The sequence below is a fragment of the Sapajus apella genome, unplaced genomic scaffold, assembly GCF_009761245.1.
Source record: "Sapajus apella isolate SASKATOON/1434 unplaced genomic scaffold, GSC_monkey_1.0 scaffold143, whole genome shotgun sequence".
NCBI lineage: Eukaryota > Metazoa > Chordata > Mammalia > Primates > Cebidae > Sapajus > Sapajus apella.
Genome location: NW_022437083.1, coordinates 961,523 through 989,364, shown reverse-complemented (window position 1 = coordinate 989,364; position 27,842 = coordinate 961,523). Strand labels below are relative to the sequence as shown.

Sequence of the window (27,842 nt, the reverse complement as noted above, 5' to 3'; positions counted from 1 at the left end):
CACACACACACACACACACACACACACACACACACACACACACACACCGCCACACCCGTAGCTTTAAATAAACTTCTAGTCAATTCCCCTGAAACCTTTTTTCTGCAGGATTTACTAGTACCTCTTCGAAACTGAAACTGAGTACCTACACTTGGTAAACGCCCATCAGGGAAAATTTGTGCACTCCCACAGTGAAAGACAACTCCAATTGAAAACTGCCTTGTGATAAGCATGTGTAATGGATCTTTCCATTCCTTTTCACTGTGACATTTTCTTTCTTTAGGATGGGACACTGTTTGTGAGCAGTTTTTTACAGAGAATCTCATTAAAATTATGTTTCATTAAAGTGTGTTTCAGACTTTTAGGAGTATACATTTTCCATGCCAATGCAAGTGCTTCATGAGTGCTTGACCAGCATTTAGCATGAGAGAGATTTTGTGTATTTTACTTAAAGTGAAAAAGAAAATCTGAATCTGTCCCTTTTTGGAAACAGTATTCAAAAGTAAAGGCGAACTGATCGAACGCATTTTGGGGAAGGGCGTTTTTATCCTTTTACAGTTCTACTTTATACCAGTATGTAGCAAATTTTAGGTGCTCAGTAAATGTTTATCAGTTACGTCAGTAAAGGCTTTTCTTGTCTTTGACTAGTCATTGACTATAAAAGTTTCTGGTCAATGACTGGTTTCTTGAAGGGGGCTCAAGCCATCTTTGCCTTCTGCAGCTACTGTTACCCAAGCAGTTTGGAGCGAGATTGTTTTTTCATTAATTTTTCAGACAGCACTGTGTACCAGGGAGTGCACGCGGGCACTGGGGACACGACTAAAAGCCGCAGTCCTGCCCTCAGGCGCTTGGCATCGGTGAGGGGTGGGGTTAACCAGCAGTTCTGTACGCCTGGTGAGCACAGCGATGCAGCGGGCACAGGAGAGTGAGGACGGGGCTCGGCACAACGCAGCCTTCCCCGCAGACCCCAGCGTCAGGAAACATCTGGCCTGAATTTTTAAGAGTGACATTAGTTTGCTCGGACTTTGTTGTTGTTATTTTTATTGCCGTCTTTACTTTGGACAGCAGCAGGGATGTGAGGCTGAAGGAGGTGCGTGTCTGGACCTGTTCCGTTTTCTCACTTGTCCTCCCTACTTTAGGCTGGTCATTAGCTCAGATAGTGCATTGTGTGGCAGATTGGCCTCTTTCAGCACTGCAGGCAGGTACATAAAAGGGGCACAGTCCACCCCCAGGGAGCTGATCCTGGCAGCTTCCCTTTGGCTCCATTGCCAGGGTTCTCCTGCCTGAGCAGCACTGGCTCTGGCCCACTGCTCCTGCCTTGAGGCACAGGGCCACAGCAGAGCCAAGAGGATGAACGCTTCCTGCTAGAAGCCTAAATAACATGAAAGGGCAGGGCTGGGAAAGCCAAGTGACACAATTAACCTGCCAGAGGGACATTCACAGCACACCACTACTGGTGCTGAATGAGGACGGGAGTTCTGAAGACAAGCTCCGCACACTGATTGGCAGATGGAACCAGTGCATCCCCATGCTCCCTTCTGTGGCAGCTGCAATGCGTCACTAATCATAATTTGTATTTGCTGCTGCTAGAGGGCCCTACAGGATCTGTCAGTCAAATTTAAAAATAATTTTAAATCGCCTTCTCTCAGGTCTTTGATCAGAAAGGTGGAGGGAGCCTTCAAATGATGGTGCCTCATATAAAGGAAGGGGCTTAAATCTATGTACCTCCGTACGCTGGGGGTGAGAGCACCATACACTTTTGGCTACCGAGGGGAGAAACACATGCTTCACTATTCTCCTGTGGTCTCCTCAGCCCCTGTCAGAGCCTGCTCAGCCCCTAGAAGCGCCAACCACGTTGGCAGAGGCACTGTTTACCTGCTGCACAGCCAACAGAGCGGATGCCCAGGGCAGGGACCCCAGCACCTTCCTCCCACGCTACTTCCCCCCCGCCCCCACCTCTAGGTCCTGGTCTTTCTTCCTAGGAATCCACATTACCTATGCTAATGAGGTAAATGACTGAATTAGTTTTAAGTCAGCCCACACCCTTTCAGTTTAATTCAGCTTGTTCATTTCCCTGCTTCTCACCCCCAGGGCTCACTATTTGGTTCAAAAAGTCCTAAGGATGTTTTCCAAATCATCTCGTGGGACTGAGCGCACTGGAGTAACCATGTCCCTGCGACTGCCATCCGACGATTTTGGTGGCTGCCCCTCCTTTCAGGGCTTTAAATCCCACCAGGGCTGTGGGCAGAAGGCGGACTGTGGTAGCAATGGTCTTGGGCCTGTTGTAAACCAGTGCCCCCTGCCTTGGCCGGCAGTCTTCCAGATTTAAGCCCCACTGATGGAGACAGAGTCTCTGCCACTTTAGAAAGAGGAGTCTGGTAGCAGTCGTGGAGGTGGGGCTGGAAGTAGAGACCCCTGTTAGGAGGCTGCGGTCCCTGCTGAGGATGCCATTGCCTGATCGTAGGTAGGTAAGTGGGAATGGGGAGCAGAGGACAGACGCAGGGAGGGCTCAAGGGAGATTCGAGGCGACCTTGTGGCTGGCTGGCTGAGGGAGACCTAGGGAGGCAGTGCCCGATGAGTCTAGTTTGTGACTATGTGGCTGGGCAAGGTGTGGGGCCTCCCATCAAAAGAGGAACCAGAAAGGAAAGGGTGAGGGCAAAGGGAGGTGAACAGAACGTAGATGCCATTGAGTTTAAGCTGCCGGTGACACAGGCTTGTGGAAAGTCATCAGTACTATGGAAATGTGTCCTCTTGCCTCAGAACATACTGATCTCACTTGAATACTCTGAGGACTTTGCTGAGCTTGGGTCAGAGCTCTAGGAATCGAGCCAGGTGAGAGAATGTTCGTGACGAAAAGCGACTGGACACGCCACCACATCCTGGAGCAGCACTTTGGTGCTGCGGTACACGTGAGTGCGCAGTAGACTCATGTCCTCTAGAGCAAGCGTGACTGCGTTTCCCGAAATGTAGTTTAAGTGTGTGTTGCGTAGGATGTGCTGTGTGTTTCTAAGATTGTGGGGGCTGCATGCACAGCTTGTGCATGTGCTTCTCTCTCCCCGTTCTCTCTGCCTTCTCATCGCTATGATTAGTTGTGGTCTTCCAATTAGTTGTTAAATTCTGGCCTGAACCAAAGGCAAAAGAGAGTGACCATGGTCACCTGTTACTTTTAGTTGTTAAAGGTGTTTTCTACCTTGACTATTTAGATCTTTACCAAACTTTTAATCCAGATGTCTGAAGTCTTTCAGTGTCATTTACCCTGTCAGGTATTGGAGTAAAGCAGAATGCCCTGTCTGCATGAAGCTGCTTTGGAAAGGCTGGTCATTTTTTACTAGCATTTCCTTGCTGTGCCCTTGGCATTTCAGAGCTGTCCTCTTTAAGCACTGAAGCAGTCAGTTTGGAGAAGGCTGATTCTTCAGGGTCCAGTGCTCTCCTGCCATTCATTTGCTGAAACTGTACGTTTTAATGAAGTTGTTTCATCTGTGTTGCCAAACACTAGAATTTTGCTGCTTCAATTCTAATTATCTCTACAGGCAAATGTTGTTTTATTAGAGCCCTTGATGTTCTGTTTATTAAATGTCCATACACTATGGTGTGAGGCACATAGCTTAGGTCAGCTGGGCTTTCTGGTTATGGATGCAGGAGTTAAATGTTTTTGTCATAATCCTGAAGTGCAGCGGGATTGCCTTTTGTGGGCTGTCGATGATGCGTCTTCTGTGAGTTGTCTTCTCTTTCCCCATGAGCCAGTGTGAACACAAGTGCCAGAATGACGTGACTGTTAATGGCAATATGCTTATTCTTTTCTTCCCTGTAATTGCCTCATACCCACATTGTGCTTCCTGGGTTGTGCATCACACAGTGTAGTGACAAACACGGAGGGCTCTTGTGGAACTGGAAGGCCGCAGTGGTGGGGGGAGGAGACGATGAGCATCACGTGACAGCTGAGATCAGTGTTTCTCAGGTTCTTTTCACCTTGGCTGGCTTCATTGAGTTCCTCCCAGGTAGCACGGTGGGTCCACAGGTGTGTCGGTTAACCTGGTGTGTGCTGACTGGCCGGGTGACCCGGCCCTCCGCCCTCCTTTGATGAGTAGGCAGTGCTTCACGGTGATTAGGGGCAAGGCTTCTGCCATCCCATAAACCAAATCCCAGCTTCACCAATGAAGAGTTGGGCAAGCTACACTTGACTTCTCTAACCTCAGTCCTTATGGATAAAAAGGGCACTAGGATAGCCCTTGTCATGTTTTTGTAAGGGTTAAATGAGATGATGCAGGTGAAGTGCTTGGGGTACAGGCCATGGCACGCTGGAAGTTCTCAGTACATTATCGGTGCTGTCTTGGCCCAGCTAGGGCCATGCCGAGGCTCTGTTGCTGACCATCCCCCGACACTGTCCCAGAGGCCTTGTCACAGGTCTTCACCTGCTTCCATCTCTCCTTGCATGTATCACGGCACTGACAGTGTAGACTCCTTGCTTTATTAATGAGCTGTGAAGACAGAAAAAAATATAGATTATCAAGATTTTAACTAGTCTCCTGTATTGCGCTTTTACCCTGGGACTCGGTCATAAATTTGGGGGAGTGGGAGGGGCGCTCCCAGAGGAGCATCTAATGGTGAAATAGTCCTTCGTCAGAGCCATCCCTCTTCTCCGACTCTGGCCTGTGGACTTTGAATGAAACGTGCTCCCTTGTCTGTTTCCATCAGTCTTCCAGAGGGGCCCAAGAAGGACTGGAGCCCACATACTCATGCTCATGTTTTCTCTTGTCATATATTTCCCTCCTCTGACTTTAAGAAGCACATGTAATGGTTTTCAATGCACAATTTACCCCCATAAGCTAATAATGATTGTGAACAAGAAAAAACCTTATGAAAGTTGCTCAGATAAATAGCACAGTTTGATAAAAGTTAATAGACGTATGCTTAATTCACATTTACACCCTCTCTGCTGCCCTTTGCGTGTATTTAGCATTCTTTCTGGGAAAATCATGCTCTAGTCCAGAGCAGCAGCTCTTAGTTCACCCAGAGAACCTTGTCTCATCTTGAGCGGGAACAATCACTGTGCCCCAAGGTCTCCCTCTGCTGTACCATGTAAGAAGACATAAACGAGGGACGAGCAAGTGAAGATAATTCTGCATTATGATTTTTATAAAGCCCTCACTTTACACTGAACAAAGTTCGTGATATATGGCTAGTCTATAAACCCACAAAGACAATAAAAATAACAAGTGTTTTTAGTTAATGTGTGGAATAGAAGTGGAACGCTTTCCCATGGACTGGCTATAGGATTATTTGTCTCTGTTTTTATTCTGTGCATCAAATATTTTTTTCCTAAGCACCCCTAGTAATAATGTTAGTGGGGAAGTTTGATAATCAGAGTGTACCTTAGTTTTTTTTTTTTTTTTTTTTTGAGGCAGAGTCTTGCTCTTGCGCCAGGCGCCAGGCTGGAGTGCAGTGGCGCGATCTCGGCTCACTGCAACCTCTGTCTCCCGGCTTCAAGCAATTCTCCTGACTCAGCCTCCCGAGTAGCTGGGACTACAGGTGCGCGCTACCACGCGCGGCTAATTTTCGTATTTTAGTAGAGACCGGGTTTCACCATGTTGGCCAGGATGGTCTCCATCTCTTGACCTCGTGATCCACCGGCCTCGGCCTCCCAAAGTGCTGGAACTACAGGCGTGAGCCACCGCGCCCGGCCGAGTATGTGTTAGTTTTATCCCCTCTGCAGATTGAGTAGTGGGGCTGGCAGAGGCCTTTATTCTGCAGTGACTCTGGGACCTCCAGGCAAGGAGCCCTGGGACCTGATTGTTTGGGATCTGATTCTGCGTTCTTAGCGTCCAGGGTTGGTTAGCAGGGGTTTGGAAAGTTAGCTTTTGCAGTAAAGGAAGTACCTATGTCAAGTGGCACTCACTCACGAGTGGGGGAAGAACTGGAGTATTGGCTTCAGAACGAGCAAAGTAATTGCCAAGAGTATTATAGAAAATGTGCATTTAGTTACAAAAATGTGTATCTCAAACAATAGCTTTATTTCTAGAAAGACTGACCTATATTTGCTGACAGATGGGTCTTTGAACAAGGAGCAGTATGTGTCATTTTACCAAATAGGACCAAAAATGAAAGATTTATTAGCTTCACTTTCTTCACAAGAATAGGTTTTCTATGTATCGTTAGTTACTTTATCATGAATAACGTGTAGTGTCATCTTGGTGCTTCTTAATCACCCTTTCCTTCCAACCAACTGTAAGAATAATTAGATGAAATTGGCGGCAGACCGCTGCTTCCACATTAATCTTCTTAAGCTGGTGTCCGCGAAACGTTCAAACATTAATGTTCACCGCAAAAGTGCTCTTAAGCGTGTGTTTCTGAAGTTCAAAGTTTTTAGTCATCAGTATTTGGAAAGCAAACACTTTGTCTTGCGTTAAGCAATGGCATACATGGCAAAACCCACACGAAATCAAGTGGGTCTCATCAGTGGAGGAACAGATCTGCCGAGGAAGCGGTTTCAGAGCCAGATGCAGTGTGGGTGTTTTCGTAAGCCTTGGAAACCGCCTGTCCAATCAAGTGGTTCTGGGATTCTCTGCTTCATGTTCTCACTCTGATACCCAGGCCATTAGAAGCCTCGCCATCTAGAAGGTCACGGGGCAGAGGAAAACACAGGATGGGATGATGAAGCTGTCACTGGCTCCTGGTGCTTCTCACGTGAGTTTAATTGGCCAGAGCAAGTGTCAATTTCATCACTAGTGTCATTTTCCAAGCAGGCAGGGAAATGCCATTCTACTATATACCTAAGAGAGGAAGTGGGAAATTTGTTACTTATTCATTATGACTAAACGAAAAATGTAGGGTGATGATTTGAATGGAAAGCTGGTTCCTTGAAAAGTCTGATGGCTTAGATGAAACTTTGGTGAGGCCGATCAACAAGAGAGAGGACACAGTGTAAAGGCAAGATAAACAGGGTCGGGGGGTTTTGTGAAGGTGTAATGGAATGCTCTGTGGGTTTGTTACAGTATGTTTGGAAAATCTGGACATTATAGGTGGTTTTCTAAGAAAATAGAAATAACCAAATTGGGTCAAGATGTTGTAGATGCCTGAGCAGAAGTGTTTAGTTTTTAAATTTCTTTTTAAGGTCTGTTGGTGTGAAGTTCATGTTTGATCGTCACCCCTGTTTCCTAGCATACAGCTCCTAAAGTCCTTAGAAACTCTGTCTTCACATGCTGTCTTTTTGTATGCTAATGAGTTGATGGCTGGCATCCCCTAGGGTGGCTTCAGGATGGTCACTTGTCACCTGAGTGACCAAGGCCACATTAGAGGGCTGAAAACTTTCAGTCCCAATCCCCAACTTCCAGGGAGGGTAGAGGGGCTGAGGTTAAGTTGATCACTCACGGCCAGTGTTATGATCAGTCGTGCCTACGTAACAAAGCTTCCATAAACCCTAAAGGACCTAAAACGGAACCCCAGAATGCAGAGAACTTCCAGATAGCTGGATACGTGCAGGTCGATGGAGGGCGGTGGGCCCAGGGAAGACACGGAAGCTCCACACCTCTTCCCCGTACGCCGCAGTATGCATGTCTCCATCCACGTCTTTTGTAATATCCTTTATAGTAGAATGGTAAACATGTTTTCCTGAGTTCTGTGAGCCTCCCTCGTAAACTAATTGAACCCAAAGAGGGGGTCGTGGGAACCCCAACTTGACGCTGGTAGTTCAGAAGTTCCAGAGGCCCAGACTTGTGATGAGTGTCTGAAGCGGGAGGGGTGCGCAGCCTCATGGGACCCAGCCCTCGCCCTGTGTGGTGTGATACTGTCTCCAGGTAGATAGCGTTGGAGTTAAGGTAGGGAACACCCAGCTGTGTCAGCTGCAGAATCGATTGCTTGCTTCGTGTGTGGGGCAAATCCCCACACATGTGGTCACAGAAGTCTCCTGTGTTGATTATTACTGAGTGAGAGAAGAGAAAAAGCTCTTTTGAGTTTGTGGGTGTTTTTCCACAAAACCGGTAGAAATGTACGAGGCTAGTTTCTTTTATGAGTGAGTTCTACCAGATCTCCTAGAAACAGATATTACATACACAAGAAATATTTTTGGAATAAAACGGATGGACAAGGTTAGTGTGAGATTGATGCTAAAATCAGAAGGGGTGTCACTCAGAAGTCAGTATCACTTATGAACATAGATGCAGCATTCCTAAGGCAGCTAAGCCGACAGGCTCTGCAAGTGTATTAGGAGGGGAAGCACATCTCTGCCCCTTCGAATCTTTGCTCAGATGTCTTTTTCTGAAGGAGCTGTGCTTTGCTTGCTCTGTTGAGTATTGCAGCTTCCCCTGCAGCACTCCCAAGCCGCCTTATCCTAATTGCTGTGACATATCTCACAATTATTTAGTATGTCATTTGTTGTCATCTCCTCCTGGTACAAGGTAAACACCGTAAGGGCAGGGCTTTCTTCTGTTTTGTTCACTGATATATGTCAACTACCTAGAATATTGGCGCTTAGAATTTGTTGCAAAAGTGACTAATCCTGAATGCAAAATAGGATCCTGGATTGGATTCTGGAACAGAAAAGGCCATCAGTGGAAAACTGGTACCACTCGAATTGTCTGTAACTGAGTTGTTAGTATTGTATCTGTGTAAATTTCTTAGTTTTGATAAATACAACAAATGTAAGATGTTAACATTAGGGAAACCTGGGTGCTGGGTATATGGAAACTCTGTAGCATCTTTGAAACTCTTCTATAAAGCTAAAGTTATTTCAAAAGAAAAGCTTATTGAAATGAGAGATACCAAGAGCCTTCATTTAAAAAGTAAAGTAAAATTTCTGTTAAATGACACCACCTCAGTGAGTCTTACCCTGACGCCTCAATTTCACATCACGTGCAGCCTCACATTGCCCTTTCAACCTTGCTTCCCTGCTCTGCTTTTTTCTTTTTTTGCCAGAATATTCGCTATCTTCTAATACATTATACAGTTCACTTATTTATTATGCTTCTTTGTCTGTTGATGTGAGGATAGGGGACTTTGTTCACCAGTATACTTCAAGTGCCTGCTACAGTGCCTGGCCCAAAATAGCTCTACATGAAAAAACAGCCCCGCAGCAAACCACATGTTTCTCTGTGGGCAAGGGGTGGAAAAGATGAATAGGAAAGGGTCTAGATCAAGCCTACTAATGAACATGCTGGTTGCTTTTCGGGGTTGGACTAGTTACTAGCAGAGTAGTCCTGGGGAATGGACACAGGACTGAGAGTGAGGCAAGCCCTCAGCCTCGGTGGGTGCTCACGGGAACTGGGAGGAGCACCACCTCACATTTTCACCCTGTGTCTCTCTTGCCTCATCCTCGTTCCAGACTGCAAAGACTTCCTCTTTATTTTTGAATAATATGAAATTCAATAATTGCATTTATAATCTGTGTTAATTGCTTAAGTTTTTTAAAAAAAATTCATAGCAATGAAAAGGGGAACAAAAGAAAAGCAAGTTGTTTGTAAATCCCTTTAAAAATTACCAAGAAATTATTGTGCCTTTAAAATGAGAAATTAAGACTAAAGAATCACTCATTTTCCGTTCTCCCTAGGACCTCAGTTACTCCCTACCATGTGATGCTAAGTGTTAAGGAAAGCAAAATTCACAATTCGCTCTTTTTGGTCCACATGTAGTTTATTGTGCGGAAGCAGTGATATAAATCAGATCAAATGTACTAAAGTGGGGAAATACCAGACCAAGATAACATTGAAACTGCAGAAACAGTTGCTTGAAGTAGTTTTCTTTTGTGATCTCAAACTCATCTTCAAGCATGGCCTTCTGAGTTCTACATACTTGAATTCGTTTGCCGCCCACCCAAAGCGTGGAGGACCATGTAGGGTCCCTCAGCTGAAGGGCAGGGGAGTCCGTGCCGCAGCACTGGTGTCTGAGTGAGTTACCGTCCCTCCCAGCTCACTTAACTCACTGATGGGATTTGCCTTAACACAGAAAAATATGGCCATTAAAGTGCAAAAAGGTAATAATTTAACCTTGTGCAAAGAATGAAGCAATGGAGATCGTTTGCTCATTTGTCTTTATGATGATGTGACTGTATTTCTGTGTGGTTATGATGGAAATTATGATCTATTGCAGGAGCATCAGGAGAGCATTCTGGGTAACACCATGCAAAGTGTGATTGCATTGCTCAACAATCTAGTTGCCTGCAAAGATTCGAATATGAAGCTACTTTATGAACAAGGTAAATGCTTCATAGAATTACTCTCTGATCAAGTTTTGCCTATTTGTAAGTTTCTTCATCTTATCTAGCATAGAGTCTAGAAGTACTGTTTAAAGTTGATGAGTCAAAATAGATATTTAATAATTTTTAATAATTTTTCAGATTTTTTTTTTTTTTTTTTTTTTTGAGACAGAGTTTCACTCTTGTTACCCAGGCTGGACTGCAATGGCGCGATCTCGGCTCACCGCAACCTCCGCCTCCTGGGTTCAGGCAATTCTCCTGCCTCAGCCTCCTCAGTAGCTGGGATTACAGGCACGCGCCACCATGCCCAGCTAATTTTTTGTATTTTTAGTAGAGATGGGGTTTCACCATGTTGACCAGGATGGTCTCGATCTCTTGACCTCGTGATCCACCCGCCTCGGCCTCCCAAAGTGCTGGGATTACAGGCGTGAGCCACCGCGCCCGGCAGATATTTTTTAATTTTTAAATCACTAGCAAAAGTTGGAAGTGTGGGATGGTTTCTCTAGGTTAATTTATTCTCTTTAATGGCATAAAGTCAGTAGGCATTGCTTAAAGATGACAAACCAAGAAACAGAAGTGTAATCACAGTATTTAGACTGATTGGTCTCTGTCTTCATCTGTTTTCTGTTGCTGTAACTGAATACCTGAGACTGAGTAATTTGAAAGGAAAAGAAATCTCTTTTGTACAGTTCTAGATGCTGGGAAGCCCAAGATTGAGGGGCTGCATCTGGCAAGGGCCATCTTGCTGTTGGAGACTCTGCAGAGTCCAAAGGTGGGGCAGGGCATCACATGGTGAGGGGCTGAGCTCGCTGGCTCAGGGTTTTCTTCCTCCTCTTATGCAGTGACTGATGTCCCCTCCTAGTGACCTCCTCTAATCCTAACTGCTGCTCAGAGTTCTCACCTCTAATACCATAGTTGGGTTTCCCATCCTCTTAATGTCATTTTAACGGGGGTTAAGGGTCTGCATGAGTTTTGGAGGGAACAAATATTTGAACCCCATGAGACTGCCAATCAAAATAAGAACAGATATGACCAAAAGCACCTTGGAAAATGAAACTGGATGAGGTGACAGTAGTTTACTTTATATCTTATGCATGTCTGTACTGTGACAATTCTAGATAACTACAGCCATGTGTTCTGAGAAATGCATTGTTAGGCAGTTTTATCATGGCGGAACACCATAGTGTGCCATTGATTGGTATGATTGGTCTGTGATTTTGTTTGTTCATTTTTGATGGAAGAAACACATTCTTTGCCCAGATTTTAATATTAGTGCTATATTGCCTTATTAAAAAATTTTTTTTCCTCTTTCTGTATTTCTGGAAAGTTCATATATTCTTGAAATTATCTACTCATTAAAAGCTCAGTAGAATTTCTTTGTGAAATCATCTGACTGGTGCTCTCTTTTTGCAGTACGATATCAATGATAGCTCTGTGATGCTTTTCTCTATAGGAATAATGAAACTTAAAAATTTTTCCATGGGAGCTCACTCATGATTTGGCTCTCTGCTTGTCTGTTATTGGTGAATAGGAATGCTTTTGAGTTTTGGACATTTATTTTGTATCCTGAGACTTTGCTGAAGTTGCTTATCTGCTTAAGGAGGTTTTGGGCTGAGATGATGGAGTTTTCTAAATATACAATCATGTCGTCTGCAAATAGAGACAATTTGACATCCTCTTTCTCTAGTTGAGTGCCCTCTATTTCTTTTTCTTGCCTGATTGCTCTGGCCAGAACTTCCAATACTATATTGAATAGGAGTGATGAGAGAGGTCACTTTTGTCTTGTGTCAGTTTTCAAAGGGAATGATTCCAGTTTTTGCCTATTCAGTATGATATTGGCTGTGGGTTTGTCGTAAATAGCTTTTATTATTTTGAGATACGTTCCATCAATACCTAGTTTATTGAGAATTTTTAGCGTAAAGAGCTGTTGGATTTCGTTGAAGGCCTTCTTTGCATCTATTGAGATAATCATATGATTTTTGTCTTTGGTTCTGTTTATGTGGTAAATTACATTTATAGACTTGCATATGTTGAACCAGCCTTGCATCCCTGGGATGAAGCCTACTCGATTGTGATGGATGAGCTTTTTGATGTACTGTTGGATTCGGTTTGCCAGTATTTTGTTGAAGATTTTTGTGTCAGTGTTCATCAGGGCTGTTGTCCTGAAATTTTCTTTTTTAGTTGTGTCTCTGCCAGGTTTTGGTATCACGATGATGTTGGTCTCATAAAATGAGTTATGGAGGATTCCCTCTTTTTTGTATTGTTTGGAATAGTTACAGAAGGAATGGTTCCAGCTCTTCTGTGTACTTCTGGGAAAATTCAGCTGTGAACCCATCTGGTCCTGGACTTTACTTGGTTGGTAGGCTATTAATTGCCACCTCAACTTCAGAACTTGTTATTGGTCTATTCAGGGATTCAACTTCTTCCTGGCTTAGTCTTGGGATGGTGTAAGTGTCCAGGAATTTATCCATTTCTTCTAGATTTACTGGTTTATATGCATAGAGCTGTTTGTAGTAATCTCTGCTGGTAGTTTGTATTTCTGTGGAATTGGTGGTGATAGCCCCTTTATTTTTTATTGCATCTACTCGATTCTTTTTCTTTTTTATTAGTCTTGCTAGTGGTCTATCTTGTTGATCTTTTCAAAAAACCAGTTCCTGGATTTATTAATTTTGTTGAAGGGTTTTTTGTGTCTCTGTCTTCTTCAGTTCTGTTTTGATCTTAGTTATGTCTTGCCGTCTGCTAGCTTTTGAATTTGTTTGATCTTGTTCCTCTAGATCTTTTAATTGTGATGTTAAGGTGTTGATTTTATAGCATTCCTCACTTCTCTGGTGGGCATTTATTGCTATAAATTTCCCTCTAGACACTGCTTTAAATGTGCCCCAGAGATACTGGTACGTTGTGTCTTCATTCTCACTGGTTTCGAACAATATCTTTATTTCTGCCTTCATTTCATTATTCAGTCGACATTCAAGAGCCAGTTGTTCAGCTTCCATGTAGTTGTGCAGTTGTGAGTGAGTTTCTTTATCCGGAGTTCTAATTTGATTGCACTGTAGTATAAGAGACTGTTTGTTATGATTTGCATTCTTTTGCATTTGCTGTGGTGTTTTACTTCTAATTTTGTGGTCAATTTTAGAATAAGTGCGATGTGGTGCTGAGAAGAATGTATATTCTGTGGATTTGGCATGGAGGGTTATTTAGATGTCTGTCTATTAGGTCAGTTTGGTCCAGATCTGAGTTCAAGTCCTGGATATCCTTGTTAATTTTCTGTCTCATTGATCTGTCTAATATTGACAGTTGGATGTTAAAGTCTCCCGCTATTGTGTGGGAGTCTAATTCTCTTTGTAAGTCATTAAGAACTGGCTTTATGTATCTGGGTGCTCCTGTATTGAGTGTATATATATTTAGAATAGTTAGCTCTTCTTGTTCGATTGATCCCTTTACCATTATGTAATGACCTACTTTGTCATTTGATGTTTGTTGGTTTAATGTTGGTTTCATCAGAAACTAGGATTGCAACCCCTGTTGTTTTTGCTCTCCATTTGCTTGGTAAATCTTCCTCCATTCCTTTATTTTGACCCTATGTGTGTCTTTGCATGTGAAATGGGTTTCCTGAATACAGCACACTGATGGGTCTTGATGTTTTATCCAATTTGCCAGTCTTTGTCTTTTGATTGGGGCATTTAGCCCATTTACATTTAGGGTTAATATTGTTATGTGTGAATTTGAACCTGCCATTTTGATGCTAACTGGTTGTTTTGCCTGTTAGTTGATACAGTTTCTTCATAGTGTCGATGGTCTTTACCATTTGGTACATTTTTGCAGTGGCTGGTACTGGTTGTTCCTTTCCATGTTTAGTGCTTCCTTCAGGAGCTCTTGTAAGGCAGGCCTGGTGGTGACAAAATCTCTCAGCAGTTGCTTTTCCATAAAGGATTTTATTTCTCCTTTGCTTACGAAGCTTAGTTTGGCTGGATGTGAAATTCTGGGTTGAAAATTATTTTCTTTTATGATGTTGAATACTGGCCCCGACTCTCTCCTCCTTGCTTGTAGGGTTTCTGCTGAGAGATCTGCCATTAGTCTGATGGGCTTCCTTTTGTGGGTAACCCATCCTTTCTCTCTGGCTGCCCTTAGCATTTTTTCCTTCATTTCAACTGTGGTTAATCTGACGATTATGTGCTTTGGGGTTGCTCTCTTGAGGAATGTCTTTGTGATGTTCTCTGCATTTCCTGTATTTGAATGTTGGCCTGCCTTTTTGTTTGTTTCTCTGCCCTGATTACTCTGTCTAGGATTTCCAATAATATGTTGAATAGGAGTTGTTCCAGTTCTTGAAGGAAAGGCTTTCAGCTTTCCACCATACAGCATGATGTTAGCTGTTGGTTTATCATATTTGGCCTTTATAATTATATATTGAGGTATATTCCTTCAGTGCCTAGTTTGTTGAGAGTTTTTATTATGAAGACATACTGAACTGTGTTAAATACCTTTTCTGCATATTTTGAGATGATCACGTGGTTTTTATCCTTCATTCTGTGAGATGATTTATCACATTGATTGATTTGCATATGTTGAACCACCCTTGCTTCCCTGGAATAAATCCCACTTGGTCACAGTGTGTTATCTTTTTCATGTTCTGTTGGATTCTGTTTGCTAGTGTTTTGTTGAAGATTTTAGTGTCTATGTTCATCAGGGCTATTGGCCTGTAGGGCTTTTTTGTAGTAGTTGTATTCTTATCTGGATTTGGTATCAGGGTAATGCTGGCCTTGTAGAATAAGTTAGAGAGAATTATCTTCTTTTCACTTTTTTTCTATAGTTGGTGGAGAATTGGTGTTAATTCTTTTGTGAACGTTTCGTAGAAGTGGGCAGTGAAGTGATCTGGTCCTGGACTTTTCTTTGCTGTAAGATTTATTATTATTACTGGTTCAACTCATTACTCATCGTTGGTCTATTTTTTCTGATTCAATCTTGGTAGTTGCATATGTCTAGGAATTTGTCTATTTTCTCTAGGTTTTCCAGGTTGTTAGTGTATAGCTGCTCATAATCGTCTCTGATGATCTTCTGTAGTTCTATAGTAACAGTTGTAATGTCTCCTTTTCCATTTCTGATTTTGTTTATTTGGATCTTTTTCTTTTTTTTCTTGTAGTGTTGCTAGTGGTTTTTTCAAAAGACAAACTTCATTTTTGTTGATCCTTTATACATTTTTGTCTCTTTTTTTCTTTTTAGATCTAATCTGACCTTTATTATTTCCTTCTACTAATTTTGGTTTTGGTTTGCTTTTGTAGTTTCTTTAGGTATGTTGTTAGATTGTTTACATGAAATCTTTCCACTTTTTAATGTAGATGTGTTATTGCTGTAAACTTCCCTCTTGGCACTGCTTTTGTTGTGTTTCATACGTTTTGATATGTTTTATTTCAGTTTTCATTTGTTTCAGTGACTTTTTCTTTGTGTTTTGTTTTCTGATTTCTTCACTGACCCAGTGGTTATTCAGGAGCATATTGATTTCCATGTATTTGCATAGTTTCCAATGTTCTTTTTGGTATTGATTTCTAGTTTTATTCCATTATGTTTTGATAAGATACTTCGTATGATTTTCATTTTTAAAAATTTGTTGAGACTCATTTTGTGGCCTAACATTGTCTATCTTGGAGAAGGTTTTATGTGCTGACAAGAAGGATACATATTCTTCCGTTGTTGAATGAAATGTTCTGCAAATGTATGTTAGGTCCATTTGATCGAAAGTAGAGTTTAAATCCAATGTTTTGTTGAAGATTTTTCTGTCTGTATTATCTGTCTAATAATGAGAGTGGTATGTCAAAATCCCAAACTGTTGTATTAACATCTATTAATATCTCTCCCCTTAGCTCTAATATTTACTTTATGTATATGGGTTCTGTGGCATTGGGTACATATATATTTTAAATTGTTATATTCTCTTGCTGAATTGATCCCTTTATTATTATGTAATGACTTTGTTTTTAGTGTTTTTGACTTGAGTTCTATTTTAGCTTATATAAATGTAGTTACTTTTGCTTGTTTTTGGGTTTTGTTCACGTGGCATGTCTTTTTCCATACCTTTAGTTTATATGTATGTTTAGAGGTGAAATACATTTCTTGTAGGCAGCAAGATGGTTCATGGTTTTTAAAATTCATCCTGCTAGTCTATACCTTTTAAGTGGATAGTTCAATTCATTTACATTCAAGGTTATTACTGATAGGTAGGGACTTACTTCAGTCATTTTGTTATTTATCTTCTGGTTGTTTTGCATATCTTTTGTTTCTTTCTCTTTTATTTTTTATTGTAGTTAAACAATAGCTACTTAGTCTTTATGTTTTGCTCACATTTGAGTTTTTTCTCCATCTAATTTTTGTATCTGTTCTACCAGCAAGTTTTATACTTTTGTGATGATAAATATTGTCTTTTCCCCCTTCCATATGTAGGATTCCTTTAAGCATTTTTTTTTTGTGGGTCTGGCCTAATGGGGATGAGCTTTGTTAGTTTTTATTTGTCTGCTAAAGATTTTATTTATCTTACATTTTGAAGGATAGATTTGCTGGACATAGTATTCTTGGCTCACAGGTTTTTGCTGCTGTTTTCTTTTTCTTTTAGCACTTCAAATATATCATCCAATTGTCTTCTGACTTGTAGAGCTTCTGCTGAGAAATCCAGTTAGGCTGATGATCATTTCCTTATATGTAGTTTGACACTTTTTAAAAAAATTACTGTTATAGAATTCTCTCTTTTACTCTGATTTTTGACCGTTTGACTAGAATGTGCTTTGGAGAAGACCTTTTTGAGTTGTATTTGTGTTGGAATATTTGAGGTTTCTGTTTCTGTAGTCTAAAGAGCTTGCAAAACTTAGGAATTTTTTAGCTATTATTTTATCACATAGTTTTTCTATGCTGTTTTCTATCTCTTCTACTTCTGGAACACCCAGAATTTGAATATTTGCTCTCTTTATGGTGTCTGATATATTATAGAAGCTTTTTTCATTTTTTATTTTTATCTGACTGGATTATTTCAAAGACCCTTCCTCAATTTCTAAAATTCTGTCTTCTGCTTTATATAGTCTGTTATCGAAGTTCTTGAATTTTTATTCCATTCATTTAATTCTTCAGTTCCAGATTTTCCATTTGATCCTCCTTAGTGATAGCTGTCTCTTTGTTGAAATTCTCATTGAGATGATGAGTTATGTTTCTGATTCCTTTGTTTTGTTCATCTGTATTCTCTTACGTTTCACTGAGCCTCTTTAATGTCATGACTTTGACTTTTTTACAAATATCTTTGAATTCTTTTTTGTTGGAATCTATTACTAGATAATTATTTTCTTCCTTTGGTTGTGTCATTGTTTTTTTTTTTTTTTGCCTTTTCATTTTTCTTGTGTCCTTACGTCGATGTCTATGCATCTTGTGTAACTGGCACTTCTTCCTGTTTTTCAGATTAGGTTTCTTAGGGCGAGACCTTTTCCTGTAGATGTATATGTAGTGTTGGTTGAGTAGGGCACTTCAGCTTTGATTTTGGGCTTGTGCAGTAGTATAGTTTCTGTATGATTTATTTGACTGCAGTCGGCATCAGTGGTACCTGTGATTTCCTCTGTGGCTTAGGATGTGGTAGTTAATGGAGGCATTGGTTACATTTTGCTGGGGGATGGAGATGCCAGCCACTGTTCAGCTCCCACGTGGCATATGCTGATGCTAGCAGTGGTAATGATGTTCTGAGCATGCCAGTCTCCAGGCCCCAAGGTAGCATGTATGGGTGGATAGAGCAGGAGAATCCCCAGGTCCTGAAACAGTGTGCTTGGCTGCTGGTGGCAGGTAGGATTTGTCTTTTGTCAGGGTTTCTGATGATTTATGTGCTTGTTCAGGGTGATAGGTGGAGTGGGCTAGTCACCAGACCCCCAGGCAGTATTCAGGGGCAGTGGGGGTTGGGGTGGGCTGGGTCCCATGTCAGGCCTCATGGTGCGTATGTGTGCCTGGGGCAACAGACATGTTGAGATGAACCCCAGCCCTTGGGAGGTATGCTTAGACACCTAGAGGGGTGACTCCAGGTGAAGCAGGCCTTTCCTCAGACTTTCTAATGGTGCACATGGGCACAGGCTATGGTGGGTGGAGCAGGTTCCTGTGTGGTGTGCTCAGTGGCAGCAGCAGTGGGCAAGATGAGCCTATTCTCAAGCCCTGGGGTGGTATCCTAGAGGGCTGGTCCAGGCCCACTGAAGACACCTGCACATACATGGCAGCCCTCTGACTGTGGGGTAGGGCGGGTGCAGGGTTGCTGTTGGTGGCAGCATCCCCAGGCGGCAGGGAGGCAACTCTCAGACTCTGGGGAGTGCATGTTTCAGCTCCGTTTGTCCCAGGAGCAGCCTCCCCAGCTTGTTTTCATGGTGTGGGACACTGCATGGGCTAGAGTGCTGGAACCTGGCCACATCGTGGTTCCAGCTGGCATTGCATTGCTGCAACCCTCTGGGTGGATACTGAGGGATGTCAGCAGGTCTCCAGGGATGTAGAGATTTAGGGGATGTTGGGCCCCATGGCAAAATGCGGTCTGGTGGGAGCTGGGTGCTCAAAATGCCATTCTGCAGCTGCTTGGGTCTTAGGGGAATGTTGGGACCCAGTGTGAATTCCCTGTCTTGAGCAGTGCCATTGCCCAGACTCCAGGCAGCTCACTCTGCTAGTCTCAGGGCCTGTAAGAGAAGAGTGGCTCTCCCACGGCTAGGGCTTTAAGGGTCCCCAGTGGGAGTGTGGACTACTGTCCCTACACTGGGGAGCCTCTCCGGACTCCGAGCTGATCCTGCCTCGGCAGCAGTGGCTGCCTCACTGCTCTCTCTCTCTGTGCCTCGGATGTTCTCTGTCCCTTCCCTGCTGAATCCCGGGGTTCTCTCTTAAATGCTCTACGAAACACATGATTATCTCCTTGCTGTTTTGGTCCTTCCTCGTGGAAACGTGTGTGTGCCTCTAGTCAGCCACCCTGAAAGCCTCCCAGACAGTTGTAGTTTTACTGCACTATGATCAGCAAATGTTGGGAGTATCATTTCTACTTTTTAAAATGTATTGAAATTACCTTGAGCCTTCTCTATTCAATTTTCACGATTTATAATGTGCTCCTGAAAAGATGCATATTGGCTTTCTCTCATGACAGGGACTGGTAGAGGCAGGCCTTCCACTGTTAGTGACAGTAAAACTCAACAGAGCATGTGAAGCAACTGTTTTCACGCAACCTGAAAATGGAAAATAAAGTCTTGAAAGTATTCATAGAGAAACTGGTAATGACATCGAGGAGGGCACGCAATACAAATGATAGCTGACCTCTTGTCAAAATCAACAGAGGCCAGAAAAGCAGGAAAACATCTTTTAACATAGACAGAATAGGGCTGTGGTCCTTGGGAGAAGTGAAACACATGAGGTGAACGTTGTGTTCACTCTGGCCTTTCTTTTTTTTGGCCCAGGGCGGTAAGTAGAGTCCAGGTAGAAACAGAGGCCTTGTTGAGCTGGGAAGGAGGAGAGCAGTGGTTAGGGATGTGCGCTAGTGGGGATTCACAGGGCAGGGCCTAAGGGAGGATTGAGTTTCATAGAGGAACGGAGCCCAGAAACCTACGGAGTTTTCCACAGGTTTTTGGTGAAGGCTGGGCTGTACCTGCACAGAGCAAGATCATGTCAGGCCTTGCAGAGGTAGAGTTGGAAGGCTGAGAGCTGAACTGGCATGATGGGCAGTGATGAAAGACGTTGGAACTCCAGCCGCACCACAGTAGCAGTCCTTGCTGTGCACCTGAGTGTGCGTAAAACTAGCCCGACATTAAGGGCCGCTATAGACCTGCTTTAGAATATGGGTCACGTCCTAAAGTCAGGGCTAAGTCCTTCGTCTAAGGATTAAATCAATATAAATCTGTCCTAACAGAATAAAACTAAGCATTTTGGGGTCAAACAAACCACTAGGCATTTGACTGCCTACCAGAACAAAAGTCACCACTAAGAAGCAGGTGACATAATCCAGATTCCCCACAGCATATTATTCACAGTGGCTAGGAGAAACCAAAACTGAGGTAATACAGAAAGAATTTGAAGAATATTACTCATAATAAAATATCAGCTGAAACAAAACCCAAGATTACCCAGATGTTGGAATTAACAGGCCAGAAATTTGAAACAACTACACAAATATATTCAAAGCCAAAAAGTAAACATTGTATGTGAAGAGGTAGAAAATCTCATCAGAGTAATGAATCTATAAAGAAGAACCACATAGAAGTCTCAAACTAAAAAGTTCAATATTTAAAACAAAAAAAATCCCCGGCTGAGCTTTTCGGCAAATTAAAAACCATAGAAGATTAATATAAATTTTTCCATGTGAAGGGCAGAGGAAAAAAAAGATTAAAGAAATGAAAAAGCATCTCTGGCCTATGGGACAATTTCAGGGATTCTAATATATGTATACTTGGAATCCCAGAAACAGAAGAGAGAGAATGGGGCAGAAAAAAGAATTTAAAGAAGTAGTGGCCAAGATATCCCCAAATTTGGTAAAGCATGTTTGTCTACAGATTTAGAAATGTCAGAACACCCTTGGAAGATTAAAAAGCAAATAAACAAAATTCATCTAAGCACAAGATAGTCAAACTCCTAAAAATTGGAGATAAAAATCTTGAAAATATTTACAGAAAAATTATATATTATGTAAAGTGTAATGAACAATACAAATGGTGGCTGACCTCTGGTCAGAAATAGCGGAGGCCAGAAAAGCAGAAAACCATTTTAAAAGTTGCCAGTCTGGGCCGGGCGCGGTGGCTCAAGCCTGTAATCCCAGCACTTTGGGAGGCTGAGGCAGATGGATCACGAGGTCAAGAGATGGAGACCATCCTGGTCAACATGGTGAAACCCCGTCTCTACTAAAAATACAAAAAATTAGCTGGGCATGGTGGTGCGTGCCTGTAATCCCAGCTACTCAGGAGGCTGAGGCAGGAGAATTGCCTGAACCCAGGAGGCAGAGGTTGCGGTGAGCCGAGATCGCACCATTGCACTCCAGCCTGGGTAACATGAGTGAAACTCCGTCTCAAAAAAAAAAAAAAGTTGCCAGTCTGTATTTTTATATCTCCAGAAAATATATTTTAAAATGAGGTTGAAATAAGGACGTTTCACATAAATGACAGCTAAGAAAATTTATCAGCTGCAGACCTGCTTTACATGAAATGCTAAATTAAGTTTTTCAGGCTAAAGCAAAGGAATACCAGATGAAAACGCAAACTCAAATTTAGAGTAAGAAATGACGTACACAAGAGAGAATGCAAATGTGGTTAAATATGAAAGAATACCTTTTTTTGGTTACTCTGTAATTACTTAAAATAAAATGGATTAGGTGGGCTTCCAGAAAGGTGGATTGAGAACCTCCATAATCTGTCCCACAATAAAGCCAGTACTGGGTAAATTGTGAAATTTAATATTCAGAATTCTGTCAATTACCAAGTTATCACCGGATTGCAACAAAACAAGGAAAACGGATGAGTCTTGGTAAGAACAGTGAGGCAGTGCCAGTGTGACTTAATCTGACCCCATTGTCTCTTTCATACCACATGTAGCCTTGAAAATTAGCAACTTCGTAAACACTTTCACTGTGAAAACTAGCAGAATTGAAGCTTCTGGAATGGGCCACTTGGATTTGGATCCCTCCCCACAAAAATGTCACTCCCAGAACATTGCCACAATTTGACCTGTCTCATACCTCCCTGGAAAAACCCTACTCATAAGTCATTGTCACTATTTGCCCTGAGCTGGAGCTCATCTGAGGGGAAAAGTCAATACTACTGGCATTGATAGCAAACAATCATTGACGATTTTTAAACATCATAGCTTGAAGTTGAGAGACCATCTGGTGCAAAGAAGAGTTTGTCAAGAAACTTAAAAGGAAGTTGTAGGGAATGAAATATCCACTGGAGACTTTGCAAAACACTTAATGTATTCCTGGGGAATATAGAAGCCTATGTTCATGCATAGGGCTGTACATATGACCAAGAAAGACCTGAAGAGGACCCCGTCTCTCTCTTCTGGCCAATGTTGAGGCCCTGTGCAGAATTGTAAATTGCCTAAATGTTGGAGGTGTGCTGCAACACATATACACAGCTCTTTGGCAAAGGGTGAAAGACTTACTGATTTAAGGCATTTAAGGAAATGTCTGGCCAGTCGTTAGCTGGCCACTGAGCTAAATGAACAGACCCTTCTGTGGCCAGACGCTACAGGAATATAGACTTTACAGTATTAGCACAAAAGTGTCTTTGAACAGACAAGAATAAAACAGCAGTAACAAATATCCTCAGTGGGAGGGTCGGATATCCAGTGTTGACGCATTATATCATCCAAGGTGTTCAGTTCTCAACAACAAAATCACAAAGCATGCCAAAAAGCAAAACTAGGAAAATATGGCATATACACAGGAAATAAAGCAAGGCAAAGAAACTGTTTCTGAGAGGACCAGTGTGTGGGATTTACTAGACAGATTTTAAATCAACTATTATAAGTATCTGCAAAGAACTGCAGGAAACCATGTCTGAAAGGAAAGTGTGAAAATGGTGTCACACCAAGTAGAGAATATCAATGAGAGGCAGAAATTATCAAAATGAATCAAACGGAAATTCTGAAGTTGAACAATAGAATAACTGAAGTGAACAGTTTACTAAAGAAGGTCAATGGTAGATTTGAACTTGACAGAAAAAAAGAGCTAATATGAAAACAGGTCATCACTTTTGACCTCACAGAAATAAAAAGGATTATAAGGGCATACTATGGAAAAATGTATGCCAATAAATTAGATAGCTTAGGTGGAATTTCTAGAAAGACAAACTGTTAAAACTGACTGAAGAAGAAATAGAAAAAATGAATAAACTTATAACAAAGAGATTGGATTAGTAATCACAAACATCCCACAGAGAATGTGACTACAAACAGGGATAGTTCATTAAATGCAAGAAAATAACCCAGAGGACTGTATTTGGAGATCAGATACTGCAATGTATTCCCCATCCCCTAATGATTCTGGCTTTTCCACACACAGTACAACATTGTTCTAACACCCCCAGATCTCATCTTACGGGATTAGTTTTGGGTTTCCTAACCAAGGTTCTTGCCATCCAAATTAAATCTAGATATACATGAGGCTCCTTGGGTACCTATCCTCAGGTGCAGCTCCTTAAATATTGTTCCTTTCAGTTTTGATGACCTGTGAACCAAGGACACAGACCATCGCTCCTTCCCATTCCCCGACTACAGTGATGAGACACAGAAAGAAACACCACCACAGACACACATGGCACCTGACAGTCACTGATCCATGGCAGTGTTGGAAACTTGATGGCAAGTTCTCTTTGTTCTACGGGAGAAATATGATTTACTTCAGGCAAAGTTCTGCTCCTTGGGGATGCTTCTCTGTGGCTCTTCTTTACGCTCTCTGAACCTTCTTCCTTTTAATAATAATGGCTCATAGTTGTAGTTGAGTAGATTTCTCAGCCTGATTCCTGTCCGTAGAAGTTTAGGGGACCTTGAGACCTCTTTGCATTCTGAAAAGAATTGTCCCTGTCAAGCTGGAGGTGCTTCTGATGATACAATTCAATTAAAAACTTTGTTTGCTGTAAATTACTGCTGTTTATTCCATTAAACAAAAATCCTACCCGTAAACTTCTTCAAAATAGTCTCTTCTCCAACTTTGGCTGACAGTTAGGATACTGTCGAACAATGATTTTAAGATTCTTAGAGATTCTATTGACTGGCCGAGATAGTGGATGAGGAGTCAGATGCCTAAAATTGAGATGACAGAGGCGTGTAGCTCCTGGCTCATGAAAGCATGGGATTATATAACAGATGGGTTGGAGGACAGAAGTCCCAGAGGAGGACGGGAGCTTCGGCAGTTGCAAGGTCAGGCATGAAAGGATTGTCTGTAATGTGATGGAGGTAGCAACTAAAGTTTTGCATTCAGTAGTTAGAGTCAGAGTTCCTGAGGGACCACAGGTGGATTTACCATGAAGCCAGTGAAGCTTAAGTGGCAGGGGTCCTTGTTTATACAGGGGCAATTTAACATTCCTAATTTTGTTTACTTCCTATAGTCCATCCCTGTTCCCCAAATGTATGTGCTTCAGTTTTCACAAAACCTAGACACATTCTAGGTTTTATGGAGTGAAGTAGAAACCACACAAATAATTGTGGCAGTAGTAGTGCTGGGGGTGGGGTAATAGTGAATTTCGGAAAATAAGGTGGAGGGATTTCATAGTGTGAGGACGATGGCATCTTGGGGAGAGCAAGTAGGGGGTTCAGGCTAGTGATCTGAGATTCAGTGAACTATAGCCTGCTGTCAGCTGCTTCCTTTTACAAATACAGTTTTCTTGGAACATAGACATGTCCGCTGATTTGAGTATTCATTATGGCTGGTTTTATGCTATAATGGCAGTATTAAATAGTTGAGATGAAGATTGCATGGCACACAAAGCCGAAAGTACAGTTGCTCCCTTGAGCAACACGGTTCGAGCTGCACGGGTCCACTTATATGCGGATTTATTTCAGTAAATATGTCAGACCAATTTTAGAAGATTTATGACAATTTGTAAAACCTCACAGAAAAACCACCTAGCCTAGAAATACTGAAAAAAAACTAAGAAAAAGATATGTCATGAATGCATAAAATCTATGTGGATACTAGTCTGTGTTATCATTGACTGCCATAAAATAGATACAAATCTAAAGTTCGTATCTTTTTTAAATATATAAAAGAAAATACATAAAATGAAAAGTTAAACTTTATCAAAACTCATGCATACACATGCTTCTAGGCCATATATGGCGTCATTTTCTCCATAAATTCCACACAGGACATTTACGGGAGAAATATAAACAAATGTAAAAACGCAGTGTTAAATCATACCTGCGTAAAATTAGCTGTGATACATACTTTACTGCTATAATAATAATGTAGCTACCTCCTGTTGCACATGTGCTGGGCTGAGGCGTTGTAAGACGCATCTAACATATCTCGTGATGTTGATCATCTCCCATGAGCAGCACTGTCTCTAGCGAGTTGCATATCATGGTAAAAAGGATCTGTCAGGGTTCTCTTATATTTCTCATTGTGGTTAGTGTAATACCGTAATCCTTAAATAGCACCATGGGACCCATATGAAATGCCACTAGTGATGCTAAAAGTGCCCCCAAGAAGCAGCGAAAAGTCAAGACGTTATAATAAAAAGTTGAATTCTTTGACGTGTGTTGTAGAGTGACGTTTGCAGCTGTTGCCTGCCATTTCAAGATAAATGAATCCAGTGTAAGGGGCATGTAGGGGGTGGGAGGAAAAGGAAAGGAAATTCATGATGCTGCTGCTGTGGCCACACCGACAGGCGTGAAAACTTTTTGGGATCTAGTCTGTAATCTCACATTGAAGATGCAGCTTTTACGCTGGTGCAAGATTACTGGAAGAAAGGCATATTTGTAGACTCTAATGCGATTATAGAAAAAGCAGTCATTACATGACAACTTAAAGCAAAAGGAAGATGAAGGATCTAAAGCTGGAGAATTTAATGGCAGCAAAGGACGGTGTGATAATTTCAGAAAGAGGTTTGGCTCTGAAAATGTCAGTGTAACAAACAGGAGAAGGAAATTCTGCTGACCAAGAGGCAGCAGAGGCGTTCCCAGGCACCATTCAGAAAATCATTGATGAGAAGGCATATCTGCCTGAACAGGTTTTTAATGCAGATGAAAATGCCCTATTTTGGGGAAAAAAAAAATGCCACAAAGGACACTTACTAATAAGGAAGAGGAGCGCTAGAATTTAAGGCAGGAAGGGACAGACCAACTCTACTGTTTTGTGCAAATGCTGTTAAGTTTATAATCAGGACTTGCCTTATTTATAAAACTGCTAACCCCTAAACCTTGAAGGGAAAAAACACTAACTGCCAGTGTTTTGGTTATACAACAAGAAGGCCTGGGCAATGAGAACACGTTCTCTGGATTGATTCCGTTGATGCTTTATATCTGAAATCACTAAGTACCTTGCCTTTAAGGGACTGCCTTTAAAGTTCTTTTGATATTGGAAATGCTCCTGCTACCCAGGACCTGTGAGCTCAGCACAGAAGGTGTCAGCATGGTCTACTTGCCCCCATCACAACGTCTCCAATTCAGCCTCTAGATCATGCCTCATAAGGACTTTTTAGGCTCATTACACATGTACTCTATAAAAAGGGTTTGAAAATGTCAAAGATTTTCAAAGAAAATGGTTCCTTCTATGGAAGAACCCTTGATAGAGAGGATATCATGAAAGTCTGAGAGGATTACACCATGGAAGAGGCCACTGTTGTAGAAAAAGCCATAAAAACTATCAACTGGCCGGGTGCGTGGTTCACGCCTGTAATCCCAGCACATTGGGAGGCCAAGGCAGGCGGATCACGAGGTTGAGAGATTAAGACCATTCTGGCCAACATAGTGAAACCCCATCTCTACTAAAATAAAAAAAATTACCTGGGCGTGGTGGTACACGCCTGTAGTCCCAGCTACTCTGGAGGCTGAGGCAGGAGAATCGCTTGAACCCGGGAGGCAGAGGTTGCAGTGAGCCGAGGTCGCCCCACTGCACTTCAGCCTGGTGCCTGGTGACAGAGCAAGACTCTGTCTCAAAAAACAAAAATAAAAAATATAAATAAAAGCAATCAAGCATCAAACAATAAATTCCTGCTGGAGAAAACTGTGTCCAGATGTGGTGACTTCACAGGATTTACAGCAGAGCAATCAGGGAAATTGAGATTGTGGGTTTGGCAGACAAACAAAAAGGTTGGGGGCGAAGGGTTTCAAGGTATGAATCTTGGAGAAATTCAAGAGCTAACAGGCACCACGGCAGGGGAATTTAAAGCAGGCATCTTGATGGAGAGGGGTGCTTCTGAACTATTGACAGATGGTGAGGAAGAAGGTGTGTAAGCAGCAGTGTCAGAAAACAAATTGGCATTAAACAATCCGACAGGAAGACGGGTTCCAGGTACTCAAGACTGCTTTTGACTTCTTTTATAACATGGACATTTTTTTATATGGTGCTGAAACAAAAGCGAATGGTGGAAGAAGGATTCGTACTGTTTAGAAACATTTTTAGAGAAATGAAAGAGCAAAAGTCAGACAGAAATTAAGACGTTTTTCTGTAAAGTTACCCTGAGTGTGCCTGCCTCTCCTGTTTGCCCTTCCACCTCTTCCACCTTGTCGGCTCTGCCGCCTGAGACAGAAAGACCAGCCCCTCCTCTCCGTCCTCCTCCGCCTGCTTGGTGGGAAGGCGTGGAGACTGAAGACCTTTATGATGATCCACTTATACTCAGCGAGTAGTAAATCTATCTTCTCTTCCTTGTGGTATTCTTGATAATATTTTCTTTTCTCTAGCTTACTCTGTTGGAAGAATACAGTTAGTAATAAATGCAAAATCAACCCCAAAATGTGTTAATCAATTATGTTATCAGTAAGGTTCCCAGTCAGCTATAGGATGTTAGTAGTTAAGTTCTGGGAGAGTCAAAAGTTATAAGTGGATTTTTGGCTGGGTGGTGTGGAGGGCAGTTGGCATCTTCAACGCCTGCATTTTTCAAGGGTCAGCTATATTTACTATATTGCATTTTAAGAAAAGGTTTGCCAATTCCCAGTATAATAACAGAAATGTGGCAACATCACCAAAGCCCAG

At 42.1% G+C, this 27,842-nt stretch overlaps 1 protein-coding gene and 1 long non-coding RNA gene across 12 annotated transcripts in view; both read left to right on the top strand.

The window, feature by feature from the left end:
- Positions 1-27,842, top strand: part of ULK4 (unc-51 like kinase 4) — a 630,679-nt gene that overhangs the window by 317,320 nt on the left and 285,517 nt on the right. For 9 of the 11 annotated variants that reach the window (XR_004264542.1, XR_004264543.1, XM_032264293.1 and 6 more), the window contains one exon: positions 10,081-10,186. The exons of the other annotated variants lie outside the window; for them this stretch is intronic. Coding sequence is in view for 7 of the 9 variants with exons in the window: in XM_032264293.1 (XP_032120184.1) it covers positions 10,081-10,186 (106 nt within the window). In the remaining 2 variants the exon portion in view is untranslated. The remainder of the gene's footprint in view (positions 1-10,080; positions 10,187-27,842) is intronic. 11 annotated transcript variants of the gene reach the window in all.
- Positions 15,688-25,909, top strand: LOC116540680. Its single transcript, XR_004264548.1, has 2 exons — positions 15,688-20,933; positions 21,243-25,909. It is a non-coding gene; the product is annotated as an uncharacterized LOC116540680 (long non-coding RNA).